General features: G+C 36.4%; 1 protein-coding gene across 1 annotated transcript in view; it reads right to left on the bottom strand.

Annotated features, from left to right (window-relative positions):
• Positions 1-21,096, bottom strand: part of LOC148075751 (cGMP-inhibited 3',5'-cyclic phosphodiesterase 3A-like) — a 76,420-nt gene that overhangs the window by 6,118 nt on the left and 49,206 nt on the right. The window contains exons 5-17 of the mRNA XM_087794929.1: positions 11,324-11,569; positions 8,120-8,265; positions 7,939-8,051; positions 7,632-7,875; positions 6,730-6,806; positions 6,446-6,642; positions 5,224-5,364; positions 4,958-5,069; positions 4,256-4,363; positions 3,955-4,151; positions 2,570-2,773; positions 2,337-2,498; positions 36-291 (exon numbers count right to left, since the gene is read on the bottom strand). Coding sequence (XP_087651055.1) covers positions 36-291; positions 2,337-2,498; positions 2,570-2,773; positions 3,955-4,151; positions 4,256-4,363; positions 4,958-5,069; positions 5,224-5,364; positions 6,446-6,642; positions 6,730-6,806; positions 7,632-7,875; positions 7,939-8,051; positions 8,120-8,265; positions 11,324-11,569 — 2,203 coding nt within the window. The remainder of the gene's footprint in view (positions 1-35; positions 292-2,336; positions 2,499-2,569; positions 2,774-3,954; positions 4,152-4,255; positions 4,364-4,957; positions 5,070-5,223; positions 5,365-6,445; positions 6,643-6,729; positions 6,807-7,631; positions 7,876-7,938; positions 8,052-8,119; positions 8,266-11,323; positions 11,570-21,096) is intronic.

Raw genomic sequence — 21,096 nt, 5'->3', positions numbered from 1 at the left:
GGTGTGACACAGTTGAACTTTAAACATTCACTTACGTGAAGAATCAGAACCTGTCGACGCATCATCTTCAGGCATTTCTTCCTCTTCCTCTTCTTCTTTAAGCTGGCAGGGGTCCGACAAGTCTTCCGGGTTGTCGACCCAGACGCCCGGCATGAGAGCGGCTGAGTCGTAGGAGGAGCACAGGGGTCCGACGATGTGAGTGATGAAGGACTCCTGCAGTTTGGCGAGCTGTGGACCCGATCGATCCATGAAAGGACTGATGGGAAGACCCAGACTCGACTCCTCATCTCCCTGGGGGACAAACGTGCAGACGTGACTACAACTTGACTTTCACCCAAAAATACACAAATGGCAATAAAACAAATGTTGCTATAAATATTATAAATATATTTGATTTTATTGACATACAACACATTTTTAAGCAAATATAATTTGTGATTTTTTTTTTTAATGCATTTATCAAAACCTAAACCTTTCACATTCACTGACAAAACCTTAAAGATAAACTAAAGTGTTGATTTAGGTGTGTCTTAAAAAGATCTTGGACCTCTTTTGTACAGTAGTATGTGTTTGTTTGTAAAAAAAAAACTCTTTTCATTGAAATATTGACATTAGAAAATGTGCTTAAGCCCCGCCCACTGAAGACTCCAACTCTGACCATGATTGTCATTCACTCTAAGCTCTGCCTAAAACATTAATTAAACTAAACTAAATGTATTTTATCATATTATCATGATTTTTAACCATATATGAGCTTTTGCATTGCATAATGGGAGTTGTAGTGTATGTGTTTGGTGTTTCACCAGCATGAAATATTTGGCTATATGATGTTATTCTACTTCAAGGGCTCAAGAGTGTTACTGTAGTTTGTCATATGTGGAAGATGAAAGCATGAGTTACTGTCAAAGCTTTCAGACCCGATGAATAAATACGTCACACACAGTTTTCCGTGACAAGAAACGAGCTGTTGACCGGATTGTGTGTTTGTGTTGAACATTATTTAATTGGTCTAAAAGAAAGAGAATTGGATGTTGTTTCCGATCATCCTGTGATTGTTTACCAGTAAAAGGCACTCACAAGGCAAGGGTTTCCATGGTCACATGGAGCCAGGCTGGCGTCAGTACTCTAATGGTCATATAGAACGTGTGTTTTGTACGCCTCCACCTCGTCACGTGTGTGTGTGTGTGTGTGTGTAGATCTGTCCTGATCTGTTGCCTGGCAGCACTCATGCGTCGTTTCTTTGTTAATAGGTAGATGGAGGAACAGGAAGGATATATATACGTTCACCTTGCTTGTTCTCTTAGCCTCAGAATTCTCCTCGCTCATTGTTTACGGGATTGTATATACATTTTATAAGACATTTGAAATAAACACTGCACTCTAAAGGTTAGAGGATTGAACGTCATCTACGACTGATCAACCTGAATAAACGATAGTTAACAAACACATTCTCTGTAACTCTCTCTTATCAAAGATCTGTTTGTTGTTTTTAAATAATCAAGTAATTGTACAAAATCTGCTTTTATTTCCACCACTGACTGAGCTTTTTATGGTTTTTAATAAAAAACATGAAAGTTGCCAGCATAAATTATTTGTTATTTAATTTTTTTCTTAATACATTTTAAGTGTGTGTATTATCAAGATTCTGGTGGTACGATACATATCAAGATACAGATGAAACATACAATATATTGGTATAATTTAGAAGAAAGGATATATTTGTAGTCGAGTACTTGACGCTGGTGTGGCACAATTTACAGACCACATGACTGTCGTAACTGCTTTCATTTGTTTGAAACAAAATATGCCCAAACTCTAGCTTTAAAAGCTGTATACTCTGGTCCTCAGTAATTGCCGGGATCTTGCGGGATTTCATTGTATATATCGACACTACATTGCTAGCTAGTAATGATGGGCTTCATGCAACAACTGATGAGGTATCATGATACAATGTCCTAATTTTCAGATTCAGATACGGCCTTCATTGAAGCAACGGAGGCTGTGATGACTGCCATCTAGTGGCCATAAGTTTAATTGCAACACAAAAATGAACAAACGCTGGTTATTTTTTCAAGTTAATTCTAAATTTTAAAATCAAATTATTTTATGCTACACCAACTTTTTTTGGAATACTAAGCATAAATGAATAATGATTATTATACTGAAAAAAATATTGTGATATATCAATATTTTCTCACATCCCTGACAAAGAATCCTTAAAGACTTGATAAATGAAGACCACATGATTGACACTTACACTGAAAAGGCCTGGATAATAAAACAAGCTGTGACCACTGACGCACACATACTCAAACAACATCTGGAGGTTTTAGTACCTGTTCGTAGAACTCGTTGACGATCCCTTCTGTCCACTGCAAGTGAAGCTCTTTGCATTTCAGCGGCCCGTTGACGTCAGCTAGCTTAATGCACATCTGACATACTAATAATCTGTCATTTTCATTGCTCCAGTCGATTCCGTTCACCCCGTCATCGCCCACCTGCGAGTGCAACATGGTTTATGAATCACCACTTTAACATCCGTGCTGTATTAACCTTTCATTCAGGTCACCTTTGCATTGAACTCGGCGAGGAAGTCGAAATGTTTTTTCAGGTCGGTGGCTAAGATGGCCTCGATGACAAGGAAGCGGAAACGCTTAAACTCCACGTGTTCAAGGTTTATCAGGAAGTTGAACTCGGGGCGTGACATGAAGAGGTTCCATGCTGAGGCTGCGTGATGGTTTTCCAAGACAGAGCGGTCATTGTACAGAAGAGCCTTGCGAGAAGAAACCGTAAAGATATTCAAGATTAGACTTCATGTAATTTCCTCTGTTCCTTCGTGAGGAAGTGAAACCTCAAATACCATCTTGTGTTCCATGTTCCTTTTAATATATCGCTAGAATCCAGTCAGCAGTCCAATAGTGGAAAAATACTTTTTCTAAAAAATATCTCTCTGCTAGATATGCTATTAGATCCCCCATTAAAAGGTCTTTTAATGTCTTACTTTGTGTAACTAATAAATATATTTTTTTCAATAAAGTACTCAAAATGTTATGTGTGGCTTAGTTGGTACTTTCAGTACTTTCACTCAATATATTTAGGGCCTGCTATCTGATTGACCAAGTTGTAACAGGAGTAACTATTTATTCAGCCAGACATGTAGACACAGGTGTGTGTTATTGTGAACACACAATCAAAAATAAGGGGGTTCAACCCTCTGTCCTACAAACAACGCAGCACTGTCTCCCATGTCTATTCATGTTTATATAAAGGCCAGAAAAGAGACTTTAGATTTTCATTGCACAGAAAAACACCGCAGTGAAACTGGCAACAAAATTCCGTTGCTTGGCAACCGTTAAAAAACACAACATATAGTGAACATGTAAAAAAATAGTGCAATATAGTATAAACAGAATTCAGGTGTTCTTCCAGCTGGTTTAGTTCGCGAAAGTGATCAGGTTGATGAGGCTTCATGAAACAGCTGATGATGTATCATGATGTATCATGATACAGTGTCTTCATTTTAACAAACCGCTAGATGGCACTCTCAGTTTGAAAATGATGGCAGGTTTCTTTGAAAGATCATAGTCAAATACTATAAAGCAGTGGTCTTCCAAAATGAAGCCACTGTATCATGATACCTCATCAGCTGTTTCATGAAGCTTCATCAACACAGGACTAGATCACAAGCACATTTTTCTATTGTGATAAGAGAGCATCGATCCACCCCTTTTGAGGACGTGAAGTACTTGAAAGGCTAATATTCAAGCAGATAATACATTAAGTGACAACTGAAACAGAAAAAAAACTAAATCATGATACCTCATCAGCCATTTCTTGATACTGCAATTCAACTTAAAAGCAACATAGAATTCCAAATCAAATCGTTAATAAAAAATTAAAATGTACAAAAAACAATACATTTTTGCATCAAAATTCATTTTTGTGTGTTTTTACCTGTGGAGCGCTGGTTGCTACTAAGAAGGCGTTGGTTCTGCCGGGGTGGTCATAATCATGCATGGCAGCGGCTACATACAAGGCCATGAGCTCCAGGCCAGGAATTAGACCAGACAAGGTGCCGAAACCGTCCTCCGCCGCCGGGGTCATCTTGGATGTTAAAAAACCTGTAGCACCAGGCGTGATGCCGTTTGAATCTAATGACAAACACAAACTTTGATTTAATTAATTTGTCATTTCTGGTATGTGCCTGTTTAACTTGTGTGTTGATAAGAATAAAGAACTTTGGAGAGATGCTCACCAGTGTGTATACCATTCTCTCTCATCAGCCTAGGCAGCCCTGGAACTGGTTGTGTGGTCAGATACCAAACAGCATGCAACACATCAGTGGCATGGATTCTGTTGTGGTCTGAAAAACAAGTAGAGTTTCAAATAGGAGGGCATATGGAAGAAGCCATTAATTCATTATAGATAGATTTTAAATCAATTACTGACACCAATAAACATTTATTATCATATCATATTAACGTGTAATTATTATAAGCTTGTTTATGTGTCGCTGAAATGCAACAAGATTTTTATTGGTCATGCCTGCTTTGGAATCATCGCGGATAACACAATTATATTTCTAGAAGTTTTTTCTGAGACTGATACATGCATTCTTGTTCAAGAGTTCCATATTAAGACTTATATTTTAGGATGATCATAACATGTTGCCTATGCGTTGTGAATCTTTCGTAAATAGTGAAACTTTCTTTTCTTTGTTTGGCGAATTGTGTTTCTTTCTGACCAGTTTTAAATCGTCTTAAATTAATTTTTAGCATTGTCATTCATTGTCTACTCTTATATACGAGTCAACGTTTGAGTCTATATTGTTTTCAGAAACGAGGTTAGGGTTTGTAAGTAGGTTTGTTGCTCAACCATACATGTATTCACATGTTCACTACGATAAGGTTACACCTCCCTCCAGCGGTTCATCAGTGTACTACAGTCACCGTCTTACATGGAATATCTCTATATCCGTTCTCCAAGGCGTGGAAGTAGTTCATGAACTCCTGGACCGGAATCTTGAAGGTCCCAAATAAGCCAGTGTCTTCAAATAGCTTGTAGGAAACCTAGATGATAAAAGAAGATAGTATCTGGGATGCGAGTAATTATTTTAAAATTATTATTAACAGTCTTATTTTTACAATCCTGTCTCTAATGTTACTCTTCATTTGTTAGTCAAGTCTGTTTGTACAAGTGTAACTGAGGTTACTTGGACTGTACCTGGCTGAGGATGCAGCCTGTTTTTCCGTGCGTCTTCTCCACAAGACTGAAAATGGGAAAGTTCCAGTTGTTGAGCTGACCCATCAGGGGCTCCAGTCCCGATATCAGGACCGGAGACTCTGCGTCGAGGTTTGGCTTGTCCTAGAAAAGATGGCAAAAGGTAGAATATAAAGAAACAATTTTAATAAATGAACAAGAAGCTCATTTATTTAAAATATATATTTTACAATCATTTCTGATCCTCTACAATTTTCATTTTATTGGACGAACTTGTTGTAATCTCTTAAAAAGATTTGAAAAATTGATCCGTGGTCTTAGTTTCCTTATTTTAATAATGAACATGAGCGTATTGATTGATTTGCTCTAAAAATGTGTTGCTTTAATCGTCTATATTAAGGTTGATGTGATGTGTATGTGTGATTCTGTATGATTCTCCAGCATTGGTGTCTGATGAGGTGGATTCGTTTAGGTTAAAATAAGTATGATTTCACTGATGGCCCATAACTGACTAGAAGTTTATTTATAATTGTTAACAAAGATAATTTATGTAACTTGGTGTAACCACTGGCTTCTTTATAGTTCATGAAATCAAAGTCCTTTAAGAAACATCTTAAGACGTTTTTATTTGTTCAGGCTTTTCCTTGATTTTCTTGAACTCCTGTTGTGTTATCAGTTTTATCTTGCCCTTTAAAGTATATACTTTATTGAATATTGTTTTGATTGTTTAAGCGCTTTGTGACCCTGGTCTGGAAAAGCGCTATACAAATAAAAATTACTTACTTACTTACTTACTTAATCCACTTTGATTTTCAGGCTACCATTCATTGGGATTTTTTTTTTTATCCTTTAATCCATGTACTTCTTATGATGTTATCTCTTTGAACGTTGTTCTTTTTACTTGCACTTTGTTCTTTTTCTTGCTTTTATGAAACTTCCGTATTGTCTGCTGTGAGCCGGAAGCCTAATTTCCCGAAAAAGATCTCCAGAGGGATTAATAAAGCCTATCTAATGTTATCTAATCCAATCTAATCTGAAATTACTTGCCAGAATCTGACCCCTGGACCTTGACATTTTGACATATGCTATTTGTGTAAAATCTCACTGTGTTTTGGTATTTATAACAATTTAAAAATGTGCAACAACAATGTTGATTCGTTGAGAAACAAGAGCTTTAATTGTGTGTCGGATAATGATCGAGGAAACCATCTGTGCGCCGGCTCACCTCGGGTGATAGCAGGAGCGGGTGCAGAACGATTCCCTCGGCCGGGAAGTCGCTGCAAACGTCCCTGGTCTCAGGCGGCTTCTTGCCGCCGTCTCCCTCCTCCTCGTTCTGTGCAAAGTCGCTGCTGTCACTGTGGTTGGTCTCGTAGGTGCTGTCGTAGGTGCTGTCGTAGTCTGAGGACGCCACCGCCCGCTCGTCTGGAGACCATCAGATGAAACGTTAATGTCCTCTTAACAGCTCCATCAAGCTGTCAAGTGTGTGCTCAGTAGACCTCTGTTCATTACCTGGGTGAGGAATTCGGTCGACTTTGTCAGCAGATTCGACCTGGTGGTTCAGTCGATTGGTGTACGGCCTTCCGCAGCTAAAGACAAAACAAATTTACTACGCAATTCATTCTTAAAAGAGCTTTGTTATTTATACGTTTTATTTTTATTTTTAAAAAGCACCAAAATGAGGGTAATTTGGAAATAACCATTGAAATAATCCAGATCTTACAAAAAAAAGTCTGGATTTGTTCTTACCTTACTTTTTTTTACTTTTTTAATAAAGAAAATGTCACAATCACTTCCTGATGTATCTTATTTTGTCTGGTTACTTCCTGCTTTGCCCTTTTCCTTCCTCTGTTTGATCGCCATGCGTCTCTGCCAAACACTGTCAGGAGTCGCCCTGATATCGTCAAATACACAATCAGTCCTGCCTTATTTGAACGCAGGATTTTCTACAGACCGGCGTCAGCTCGTTTTATATCGTCGTACTTTTCAGCATTTCCTGTACACGTTTGTTTGGACTTATTGTTGGGAGAAAGGGACTCTTTGGATCTGTTGCTTGAGAAATTGTTACTTTTTTTTGTTGTAAATTTCCCCGCCTGCATCCCTATTGTCTTCTGCTCCTGGGTCTCCCTATTAAATGATTCATGACAGTACATTTAATTCTAGTTTAGTTGTGGAAGATTCGAATGCTGCAAAAACCAGATGAAAATATCTAAAAAAAACAACCCATTTCTATTCATTTCTATCTACTTTTATTTAACTTTCCCCCCTTTTAATGATTTTTTTTTTCATTTCTTCAACGTCTTTATGAACTTCATAATGATTTTATTAACAATGGAACCTCATCAATCCATTGTTTTATTAAGTTCTTCATGTTCTAGTTTCTTCTGAGACTTATTTACAAACTCGTTCCTCACCTGCTGCAAAGCGACGGCGGCCGCCAGTGAGGGGTCGTCGAGCTCGGCGCACTCTGACTGTGCGTTAACGCCCTGTGGTGTATCTTGGGGGCCACAGAGCCAGAGGTCCGATCAGACCCTGCCTCGACCAACTCGGGAAGCTGCACCGAGCACGTGTTGACGGTCGGGCTGGCGACCGGGGTTTCCTGGGTTGGAGGTGATGGAGATGAAGAGCCACGAGGTGATATACTGGGTGCAGGGAAGCCTGGAACAAAACGTTGTTTCAATTGACAGATAGAGTCGTTTCTTTGAAGGTTTTAAAACTCACTTAGCCTTGTGAGTGGTTTACTATAGAGGTGGTTGGTGATGGAGGCGGCGCAGGAGGCGGACATCGAGCGTCTCTTGGAGATGGTCAGCATTATTGAGTTGTTCCATGATTCACTGAAAGTAATGTGACGACAACCACATCAGTCGTTTGATCGTAATCATCCGTGTATTTGAACGCTTACCTGTCCGTGGCGTGTTTGATGCTGGCGGAGAGATCTCTGTGAAGAGGGCCCGGCTCGATGGTGGGCAGGCCTGTTGCCGACGTGGTGGTGGTCCAGGTGGATGAGATCCTCCTCAGAAGCCCCGGGGGAAGACTCCGTCTCAGTCTCTGAAATAGCAGATAAAAACAGGGTTGTTGGTCACCAGTGCAATTTGAAGTCATTGATGAACCCTTTTATGCTTTTAGACCAGAGATTTGGAAGAAATCAGACATAGTTAAAATGGTTAGAAAAGCTGGATAAATATGTTGAACTATTATTTTATTGTATTTTAAATTACAGTTAGGTTTTTTTTAAATCTGTTATAAGAGCACTTTTTCCAAATATGTTTTTATATTCACTTTTTTAGGGGCAATACATTGACAAAACCTAGAACCAAAACCCTGTAATCATATTTAGAGAATATTAATGAATACATAAATACATTCAAAATGATTTTTTTTAGTTTCTATCTGATCTCTGAACTCATTGCCCAGGTCTCATCTACTGCCAAAAGTTTGATAAAACTAAAACAATCAACTGAAAAAAAAAAGATAATCATAATGCCAGTGTAAGAAGTGACCTGAGTTAAAATAAATACTAAAATCCATGTATTAAAAGAAACGTATTGATTAAAACCAGACCTTTTGATGAAGCATAAATAGTTCAACTGTCAAATATGTATTTTAGACTAACATTTAAAATGGAATTCTTATTTTATAAATCAACGTGAGCAAGATCACAAGAGCACATACAACGCATTTCAACAACTTCACCACTAGAGTGCAGTATTATCTTGCGTTTCTGTTTATTGAAAAGCAAACCATTTAAAACCGGAGGTTCCCAACATAATGATAAAGATTAAACATTGTTTATTTGAATGACTGTTAGCCAAACATGTACAACTAATTTGAAGGCCACAAAAGCATACTTGGGTTTATTGATGACTCTAAACCACTTGTGTGAAACTCAAGGTCAAAGAGGCCGAAGTTGGCTCAAAATAGAATTCAATACTAATTAATTGCACCAAAAAAATGTGTGCAGAACTTTTTGGTACCTCGGGGTGGAAACTGTGAGGTTTACTGGGCTGTTATAAAATAGAGGAGGAAATTGTGTCTAATGTTCAAAGTGAAGGTGAAACTGGCCTCCAGTATTGGCAGTCGATGACAGTGTAAAATATGTTTTCTGTTGTTTAATAATATGTGGTCCTGAATGATTAAGATATCCCTGCTCTACACAGATGTGAGTTTTTGTGTCATCATTTTACTTGTGTTCCCTGCGATGTCTTATGCGTTGCCCTATTTACTCTGTGCTTTGTCGTAATGAGTAGTTGAGGATAAATGGACCAATAAACACACATTTTGAATTTAGCCTATTCATTTATCTATTTGTACATTTATAATTCAAATTTAGATAAATTAACATACTTTTGGTGTTAATTTTGATGTTCTTTATCAGGGGTTAGTAGAAGTTTTTGCACCTGCAAGGCTTTATCAGGCTGATCTGATCTGTTAGTCATCTACAACTCACCCAAGTCCATAAAAAATGAAAAAGCAACTTGAAACAAAATTCATCAATCCAAAGTACAGTTTACCTTTAAAGTTTTGAAGAAATAATGAACAGTCAGAGAGGTAATGGAGTTGTACCTTGAAGTGTAAGTTCATATCCAAATTGTACTCATTTTATACTCACCCTCATGTCGAATAAGTGTTGGGATTCTTTTCAAAGTAATCGGTATTATTTTAGAGTTATAGAAAAAAACTCAATTTTAATGTAGCGACTAGAGCTTAGATGTTTTCGTCCCCGTCCAAAAATACACACCTTAAAAACATCCGAATACCTCCATACTGCTCGACTTTAATGCTGGTCTTTGTTTTGAGGCCTCGACATAAGGCATTGTTCCGTAGAATAAAAAAACAATATATATTATAAAGTGTTTTTTTTATTTAATTGTAAGCTACTATGCCATCAGCGGAAATCTTGTGCATACGCACTGACAAACCAACTTTAATATAGGCACAAAATACATTTTACTTTTACTATAAAAGGAACAGACAACTCTGAAAATAATCCCGAAACTTAGTCGACATGAGAATGAGTTAAAATGAGTGAAAAATTTGGTTGAACGATCGTTTTAAACATTTTACAGCTGATGATAAGCTAATGATTTTGCTAACTATGTTTTAGGTTTCTACATTCAAATCCTTGCTCTTTTCTTACTTGTCCTGCTTTGAACAAATACGTAATTGTGAATTTATTTAGAACCCCCTAATTTACTACAACTGAATTCCTTCATTCTAAAAATAAAAAATAATCTTTTTCCTAGCTTTGAACTGTTAGCTTGACCCTGAGGCTAACTTTATTTCTTTGATAGTTGTGCTATTTCTCCCTGTGACCTAAATATCACCAAATACTTACAAACAAGCTCAAGTATATAGTTTAGAGCGAAAAGTGCTTAAACCAAATGCATGCATCATTAAAAAAAAACAAAATAAAAATAAATCATTAAAAGAAGAACATGGATGTTTTCTTCTCCTCTGCTTTTGAAGTTAGTTTCACTTCCGTAAAGAAGAGAATTTATCTTAGCGCCGAAGGAAATGAGCGTCTTGGTTCAATCAATCATTTTCAATTTTCATACTGCATTTAGCAACTGAAACACTATTTAGGTTTGGTAATGCAGTTTCGGGAGTAAATTAGATCAACGCTAGAGTATATGCTGACGAAAATGACATCAAATTGTTTGTTTTGATAGATTGAGCTTAGATCGAGCTTTATATTGAGCCCATGGAACTGGGAAAAACATAGACAACATATTTAAAAAATACAGTTATGATTAAAAAACTGTTAACCCCTTAAAAATGGTTGGAATGATTAAATAGCTTAACACTTTGTGTAGTTTCTTGATGTCATTCCTTCATGAGCAGGATATCAAACCTGACCATTATATTGTAAATTGTTCCTCATCATATGAAAGTGAATTTTGCCCCAGGTTTTTCCTAATCCAAAAGAGAACAAAGCCGCCCCGGAGCGTCACTGAGCTGCAGCATGATGCCGTCTTCAGAGCATACTTCCTCCCTCCTGCTGATCCATCAGGCTCAAAAGAAGCATTTAATCACTTCAATGATCACCGGGCAAAACCTCTCTGGAGTCGGAGCTCAAAGCTTCAATCAGCGACAGGAAGCCACTCACCTTCGGGATGGCCAGTCTGTCGGTCTTCTCGGACACGTCCTCCGAGTCGGAGCAGGCGTGAGGGTCCGCCAGGATCCGGGGCCGGTGTAAGGGTTGGAAACTGATCTGGGTGCTGAGGAGACTGCTGACGGCCTTGAGGGAGCTACTGGTCTTCGGGGGCAACGAGGGATCCGCCAGCAGGTCGGAGATCAGACCATGTGCTTCGCCCATCACAGAGATGTCCACCACCACACTGGTACCTGACGACTGACATGAGAAACACAAATAGGAGTTATGATGCTATGAATCGGAGGGAAATCCATGATTTAAAACAAATCCTAGACGGCTGAAAGTCCATGTCCATAGTTAAAGGGCAACTCAAGTGTTGATTTAAGTGTGTCTTAAATAGATCTTGGACCTCTATCGTGTCATCAGTATGTTTGTTTGTACAAAAGTCTCTTTTAATTGAAATAGTTACATTAGAAAATGTGCTTAAGCTCCGCCCACTGAAAACACTTTTTCAGTTTTCGTTTTTCTGATGATGAATTCTCGTTTACCATAACCACACCCACTCTGCTGTGATTGGTCAAGCATTGAGGTTCGGCATTGCATGTCATTAATCTAGGAAGTCTCCACCTCAAAGTGACTCATTGTATAAACAAAGCAAGGCGTGATTTGTTTACAAAATATAAAAAAAGACTGTTCTTGTTGCAGTTTTTGTTTTATCTTCCTTTTAATTAAAAAACAAAAAAGTCTCTCATTATTCATATAAAACACTGTCACTAAAGTGTGGTCACGTTCACACTCACAGACTGAGGAAGAGCGTTGTTAAAATAATAACTGGAGATCTACTGATAGACATTTTAAAGTTAAACCAGTCATTACAGAAAATAAATAAATAATGAGATCAAAATGTAAAATATTGTTGCTTTAATTATAACTAAATGACATAAAGACATAAAAATTGCCCCAAAAAACTGAAGAAAACTTGGTTTTTTGACCTGTCCCTCTTTTCTAAAAAAGTTATTTTATGTCTGTTTGAGCCTAGCAATCAGATTTAACCTGTTGTTTGTCTTATTATTATTATTATAGCAAGTTATCCATGAATTATTTTCATTATTTCAACAATGGTGCCTTGAAAGATCTGCATATGATGGCGCATATTGACGGACTGTGGGTGGGAAGGTAAGGATACGTTATTGTTATTATCATCTTTATTTTATTGAGTTATTTAATGTTTCGTTTTTAATTGTAATAATCATACTGGGATTGTGTGTTTACCTGTTACAAATGTACTTAGCCTGAAATTCAGAAAGTTATTTGAAATAAAATAATGAAAATTGACAACTATTTTGACAAATTTACGAAAAAAAAAAGTCTTTATTTTTTAATTTAATAATGTTGATTAAAATCAAAAACCATTCAAAGAGCAAAATAAAGACAAATGTTCAAAGAGATCTGTTATCCTTCGATCTGCTCAACTAGTCGACGTAATTAAAGATAAATAAAATCCTTCCTTCTCTTGCTTAAATGTAGTCCGCGATTCCATATATTGACTGCGAGGCTCAAAGGATGATCCATCAAAGGTCAATCATGTCTCTTGTCAGTAATGGATTCCTCCCTTAATGTCAGCATGTGCTAATCAGCTACTCTTAAACTACTAATCAATTTACGTACACATCAGGACACACGTAGAAACACACATCACACGGTGAAACAATCACACAAACACTACGACAGTGTTTGACCGCGGCAATAAATCCCCGCAATCATAAACACCAACATCACACAAGCACTTCCTCTGCTCAACGGGTTTGTTGACTACACTTCATTCTCAGCCTGGTTTCCGAAGTATCTTCGCACGATCGTGCCCTGAAAGTAGAACACATGGCCGCACTAGGCAACGATGCATCACTGGGACGGAGCCGCTTTGAACATCGTTCTTGCGTAACGGCCGTGGAAAAGTACTAGCTTGCAAAAGGTAGTCTAGATTTGGATGCCCCAGTTCTATCGGTAAGTTATAGTGTAGTTGAGTTTGTCGTCGCCAGCGGTCCTGACACAACAGCTGCTACACCTGAGTGTCAACCACAAGGGTGTTGCTTAAAGAAAACATGTGGGTCATTTTACGAAATTGGTGCCAGTTGTTTGCCGTCCATTGTAAGAGCTCTGGATGAAGCTTCATGAAGCAGTGTCATAATTATAGTCCACAAGATGGCGGTCTCTGCACTATTTTCCTTTGTTTTGAACAACCGCTCTAATGAAAGATCACATTATTTTTAAACTGATGGCGCCACCTACTGACCTCTTATCAACATGACACTGCTTCATGAAGCTTCATCAGACCATCACTATTTTTGAGATTCTGCGGGACATCCCTTAGCAGTAAGTCGTATCCCAGAATGCCCTGCACATCAAGATGGAAATCAAATGGAACTACAAATGACAACTTAACTTTTGTTAATAGAGATGTAAGAACAACGAAAACCATGTGATTGTTTTAGTTTCTTCATTTCTTTTAAATTTTACGATTAATTACGATACTTTATCCGGGTGCAGACAATGAGCTTCAAATTTTATTTTTTTCAGATAAAATAGTCTTTTGTTAAGATACAGTCATCATGCACAACATTTATTTAAGATGTAATAATAATACGTCGTAATATGTAACATTAACGATAGCTGAAATGTATTGTCTCACTTTTTTAGGCAGTATTTTTTATGCTCTCTTATATATTTTATAATCTCTTCAATAAGACTCACAGGAAAAAGTATTTATACATAAATGAATAAAGCTATTGAAAAACAAATCCCAGCACCAAGTATCTGAGGCGCCATCTTGATTCAAATCGCTCTCTTAAAATGTTTCTTTAACTGACGTCACAGGAAGCTGATAAAATCACTCAAGCCCTGTAGGAGCCAAGGTCTCAAGCAAAACAAGGGTCTTGCACTATTAAAAATGATTTACAAGCGTTGATCATTACAAAGACTGCAAATCACCAGCTGGAAAAAAATTTTTTTTTTTTGTTTACAGATGTAAAATATTTGTATCTAAATTTATTAAACTATATGTATCAATATCAAGGTCGAACAATGAGATTTTTTAATAGTTAATGGATTATGTATTTTATAAACTGTCAAGAGTAGCATAGATAAAAGGAAAATGTAGAATGAAGTGAACTACAGCCTGATCGTTACCTTTCTTTGGCGGAGAGTTTTCTATTTTTGTTATGAGTTTGGTTTTCGTCTCAGGACCTCGTGTCTTAAATGAAGAACAAGATATATAGCAAACACAAATATCGGCCATGACGTTTGAGGATTTTGAGGAAGTGAAGAATATGTTTTCTTCAGGCAAAGTCTCATAACCTATATCCCAGTTAAATATTCCTGCATTTAAAGACATTCATTTCTTATTTGAGTTAAGCTATAGTACACACACATGTCTCCTTGAGTGTTACCTCATCCTTCTCCCCCTAAAACAAGCGGCAGCGATGACCCTAACATGTCAGAGATCAGGGCTGTCATGTGATCAGCGAATCCATCGGGTGTTTTGAGGAGACAGTTTCCTGGAAGGAAGGAGCACGTGGGCTGTGTTTGTGTGTGTCTGTGCGAGAGCAAGTGTGTGTGTGTGTCACCTCAACCTGAACAAAGCCCATTAGAGCACTCCAGAGCTTTATGACATCCTGCTATTGTGACATTTAGCCATTACCTGGCCGTAATAGACTGTTCAGCTAATGTCAGGGAGCACGGCGGACACAGAAACCATGAACCTGACCATGTGCTTGTTTACATCGGACTGTTCGGATATTTAGGGCATTATAAGGTTAATGCATGACAGTTTTTTTTACTCTATTTTCGTAGTAGACTTCATTAAAGTGGCTGTAAATTATCATATGATCAAGCATTATATAAATACACAAAAATGAACTGTAAATTAGCTTTAATCTAGAGCTAGAAATATAAATATGGTGGTAACATGTCCTTCAATTTACCGCCTCAATAATCCTGTTATTATTTTATTTATTACTGGTGGAAAAAAAAATGCTCAGGTATAAAAATACCCATAAAACTCTTATTGAAATGAAGAGTAAATTCAGGCGGATTATGGGTTTAACAATTGCCGAAAGTAGTTGAAATTGTAATATCTTTAAAATTGAATTGATTATCATCATTATTTCTATTATCATGGGGGTGGGTACTGTATATACAGTATATATAGTAGGTAAGTTATTTTTATTAGTAAAGCACCTATAATTCAAGCGGTTATTAATTCAACTATGTTTTGTTTTTTTTAAATGATGTTATATGTTGTTTTTTTTACGTTCTTGGAATTACTCAAACCATGTTTAATAACAACAAAAGTAATTACTTGATCACTGAGAAGCTTTACATATTCTTATTTATACAGTAATATAATTGGTCCCAGAATGTATTTTGAAACAATGAACAGCTAAGTAAGTAAGTAAGTAAGTAAGTAAGTAATTTATATTTGTAATGCGCTTTTCCAGACCAGGGTCACAAAGCGCTGAAACAATCAAAACAATATCCAATAAAATATATACTTAAAAGTTCAAGATAACACAGATACAAACACAGGAGTCTCAGAAAATCAAGGAAAAGCCTGCACGAAGAACAGTGTCAGTACACTCCATCAGACACAGAGGGAGAGGAAGATCGTTCCAAAGCTTAGGAGCAACAGTCTGGAAGGATTTCTCAGTAGATTCTGATCCACAGACCTCAGAGCCCGAGCTGGGGTGTAAGGCTGGATAAGATCACTGATGTAAGGAGGAGTCTGACCATGAATAGATCTGAAAGTAAGAACCAGAGTTTAAAAGTTGATCCTGAAAAAAACTGAAAGCCTGTGAAGAGATTTAAGGATCGGAGAAATGTGAGTTCTTCTACTAGAGCAGGTCAGAATTCTCGCTGCAGAGTTTTGTATCAACTTCAGGCAAGACAGCTCATTCTTGTTAAGACTTGAAAACAAACTGTTGCAAAAGTCCAGACGAGAATGTGTCATGTATTTTTCTAAATTAAGTAATATGTTACATACATGTACATATATCTTTCTTAAATATACATATATTCATATTATTTATATTTCATTATCATTATGTTTTTCTTTTGTGTGGCCCTTCACCTGTTATCTAGTTTTCTATCTATAAATATCTATATATTTATCTATTGTGTTTTCTTTAAATGTTCTGACACCTGATGGTAAAAGTAACAAATCAAATCAAGTTATTATGAGGTTTTTCTTCCAGCAATTAGTCTATGAAATAGAGCTGTGGAGACTGAGTGGTTTAGCAGTAGAAAATCATTATATATCCCCTATTGAGAGACAGCGTGTGAAAGCAGCTGTCAATCAGAAATAAATTCACAAATGACACAATCAAGATCGTTCATGTAGGTTATCACTCGGACACACACAGTCTGGACGGAACAGAATAAAAACATCAGTTAAATGTTGCCTTTAACAATAATATTTAGATCGTAGTCAACTCTTATCACATTAAACTTTTCTATTACTTTTAAACTAAATGTCGTTCTAACAACATACACTTGATGACAATGATCTTGTTTTATAGTCAGATCTCTACTTTCTTCAAATTATGTTTTAGATTTTTTCTCTCGTATATTGTATTTATTTATTCAAAATCAATGTGTTTCTCGCATTATTTTGTGGTATTCTTTGACTCGTCATTCAGGTAAAAAATATCAAATATATCATTTTTTTGTCAAATTGTTTTGATTAGTTTTTCTTATGTTTTTCAAATGTAGAAAATGCTGTTTGAGATTTTTTGGTTCATTTTTTTTTTTAATTCCAGATTATTCCCATAATAATAAATATATTAATAATTTGCAGATAAATAAGATTCAGGTACTTTTTGCTTAAATAATTAGCAATTAAAATTTCTATTCAATGCAATATAAACGTGATCAAAAATCAATGTTACGTTGATGTCAAATGCTGTGAGTGAAAGACATTATTAGAGGTAGCTGGTTCTAAATAATAATAACGTATTGAATATATTATTAAGAATATTTATTCTCTCCTATATTCTCTCCACAGCTTAGTGTCACATTATGTATTACGGTTTGGATTTTTTAATGTAATTCATAAACTATGAAAAATATATATATATTTTTTGTGTCCTTTTCTTCACTATTACTTTGAAAAAAGTGTATTTGATCCCTTCATTGTTAATTAAGGAAATTAAGAATTTGTGTCCTGTATTTGAAACACTTTTCGTTAAAAATTAAACTAATAATAAAAAAAAAAATGCAAGTATATTGAAGTGATAACACTGCACAATTTAAGTACAATCGTATGGGTGAGCATTACCTATGTGACATGATGAGTAAAACTACCACAGCTTATGATGCATATTGGCAGTTAATAACTTTTGTCCACAAAAATAATGCTGCACATGTGACCAACTCGAAAGAACATCTATTAAATTGTAAAGAAATCAAATAAAGACAAATGTTCAGATTTATGTCACGGTAAGCTCAAATTAAATCTGGACTGAAACAAAAAGAAGGACAGCCAAGGGAAACGTCCCAGCGGACAGTGTCCATCCCTTAATGTTCCATATCTGCTATTCCAGCTTTCAGATGCCAGCCCCTTCCCCCAGCCTCCTCCTGAGAGATGGTCGGGAGATGCGCAGGCATATCGGGCATAAAAGGCAGATGGCAAGAGAACGGGGAGATAAAGAGAACGAGTGATGGAGACTGTGGAAGAGGGGAGGCAAGTCCACGGGCAGGACAAACCCAGTCAAGTGAAAACGGGAGCAGCTCAGTGTAGCAGGCCAGCTGAGCTCATCCTCCTCTTCTTCTCCTCTGAAACTATGACATTTCATCTGAGTTTGGGCTTTTATCTGTAACATGAAAGGCAGCTCCAGTCGCCAACAATGGGTCCCACAGGTCAGTTGATTTATTATAAATAACTTTATTAAATGGTAATAGTTGCTCCAAGTCACCATGAAATAGTCGAGCACAGTTTTGACAGCGACTCCCACATCAGCAGTCCAAACACGCTCGTTCTCCTGCGTAATTGACCTAAAAACCACATCTTAATTTAGACTTCCAGTTGTCCTAGTTAACTCTTAACCGATTAAACTGATGACTTTTTTTTTTAAGGGGGGAAACACAGAACAGACAGCAACTAGCTCACCAAGTCTGGAGAGAAAACAATACTGAACCTGTCTGACGGGACGTAAGTTGTCCCGATGGCTGCCCAGGACACTTGCCGAGTGTCTCCTCTGCATGGTGGTCGTGGGTTTGGAACACATGCCAGGTCCTCGTCTTCATATAGATACAGAAGAAAATCCAGCACAGTGCAGTAATGCAGCCTTTAGACGCTCCTCTCCTCAGCTTTTGCTGTCTTTGCTGCCTCATGGATCCTCCCCCTTCCACTCCCCCCCCCCCCCACCCGACCGCCCGCCCCCCCGCCCCGGTTCCAACTCATGGTCCAGTGATGGAGAGACAAGTAGGAATCACTTTTTATTGAAAATAACTGGTTGCTACGTTACACCGGGGCAAAGATCAAAGTGAAATTGCCATGAACCATTAACTAGTTGTTGGGTCCTCAGTTGCCACTTTTACTACACCCACTACTCTTCGAATGTTTGCTGTGAGCGCAGGCGATGCATGACAACCAAGCATTGGCTTTTATCAGAAAGGAACTCTTTAGATCAGCCAATGGAGGAAGACATTGATTTTGATTTCTAGTGTTGCAGCAACAACAGCACTTAACAAAGAAAAACATTTAAATAACATCTTCACGCAAGTATTAAAAAGTGATTTTTATTTTTTATTTGAAGGTTAGTCTCGTTTAAAAGTAAACTAAAATAAGTTTTAATTTAAGTTACATTTTCAAGAAATGTTAAGAAAATATGTTTAAAATTTGGTTGGATTCAGGGAAGGTTTTGACAGAATCGTTAGTGACTTGTATGACTTGTAACCACACCTCCTGCTAAAAATAACAAATAAACTTCAAATACAAAAAATTAAATCACTGGAATACATCAACTTGAATGTGAAGACAACATGTTGACGGAATATTTTCAAAAATTGACATAGTTTTCTTGAAAATATTATCAATTTTTTCTTTCCATTTCATTTTCGGATACTATCCGTCTTTTTTTTAATATATAAATAAGTATCTTTTAATTAGAAGGAAATCTTATCCTAACAATGTCATTTTAAAATGTCTAAAGTCAACTTTTTTTTGTTTCCCCTTATTTGATTTAGGAAGGTTTTTACAGAATGGTCATTCATGGTCATTGATTTTGTTTATTATAATACTTTCTGGTTTTCTCTTAAAATATTGTTGCATTCAATTAAAAAATATATTTATTTCTCACGTTATTTTGTGTTATTCTTTCATAATTCAGATACAAAATGAAAAAAATATATATATATATATATATATATATTTTACATATGTCAAATTGTTTAGATTTATTTTTGTATTTTTTTTTTACTTTCAGAAAATGCTTTTTGTCATTTTGTACAAAATTATTATTATTTTTTTCTGATTATTCCCATGTAGCACATTAATAAGATTCAGTTTTTTTTCACTGATATATTATTAAATAATTAGCAGGAAAAAATATCTATAAGATATATTTTAATTATTTGCAATTGTAACCATAATCAAAAATCAATGTAAGATGTTTATTTGAAAGAAAAATCACCTACAAATTCACAAAAAATGTAAAAAAAAAAAACGTTGTGAGTAAAAAACTTTATTGTAGTACTTCAACTTCAAATGCAAATCAACTTGTTTACGGAATATTTTTGAAAAATAGTTTGCTTTAAAATATTATGGATATTACCTTACCGATTTATTTTTTGGATAATATTCATCTTTTTTAAATATATAAATAACTAAAAATATAACTATATCATAACTATAAATAGAAGGCAATCTTTTCCTCACAATTTCATTAAAAAAAAAATATATATATATATATATATATTATGTATTTTCAAATTACTCATTAAAACCTACAGTGTTTTTCTTTTAAGAATTATTGCAAATTAATTTAACGGTATTACTCTTCTTCTTCCAGTCCTTCTGAGATTCACCATTAAACAAGTCAGCTTAGGTTCTTCTCCTCACTGAATTTGTCTTCCAACTGTCCGACTCCAGTTTCTCCTCCTTTGTCAAAGATGTCCCATTATACCAACCCTTTGGCTTCTTTTTAATCTGCATCTTTTGGCCACTAGAGATCCCTATATCATCAAGAAACATCATGGTCCATAGATAATCCTGCCTTACCTTGTCTGTCCTTTAGCAAGGTAACAAGATAAAAGCTCAACCCTGATGAAACCCTCTGTCAACCTTCAGCTGTCTCACTGTCCTCATACATGTTGTGCGCCGCACTCACTAACTTCTCTGCTTGTACCTTGACTTCCTCACTCAAAATAAACACAAAATATTGTCAAGAAAATATTTTTAAACATTATGCACACAACTCATGAGAACAGAAACCTACAGGGACTCGTCTGCAGTGACTGATGGAAACCGAAGAGATGTTTCGGAACACCGTGTTCAGAGCACCACAGTCACACACCTCAGGAGCTGTGTGTCCATTTAAAAAAAATCAAACATTTCCCAGTTCAAAGAGTCTGAAAAAGTGTGATTCATTTGGGGATGTCAGATATGTTCTGATCCAACAGACACATTATCTAAGGCCCAGTGTTACCGGATCGTTACTGTCTGGCTGAAACAAGGACACGTAACCTATGACTGAACACCAGTTCTGTCAATCACAACGACACACACATAG

This window comes from Callionymus lyra, chromosome 7 (genome assembly GCF_982586985.1).
Source record: "Callionymus lyra chromosome 7, fCalLyr1.hap1.1, whole genome shotgun sequence".
NCBI classification, from domain to species: domain Eukaryota; kingdom Metazoa; phylum Chordata; class Actinopteri; order Syngnathiformes; family Callionymidae; genus Callionymus; species Callionymus lyra.
The sequence above is the reverse complement of the archived record's forward strand: the minus strand, read 5'-3'. Positions and strand labels throughout refer to the sequence as shown.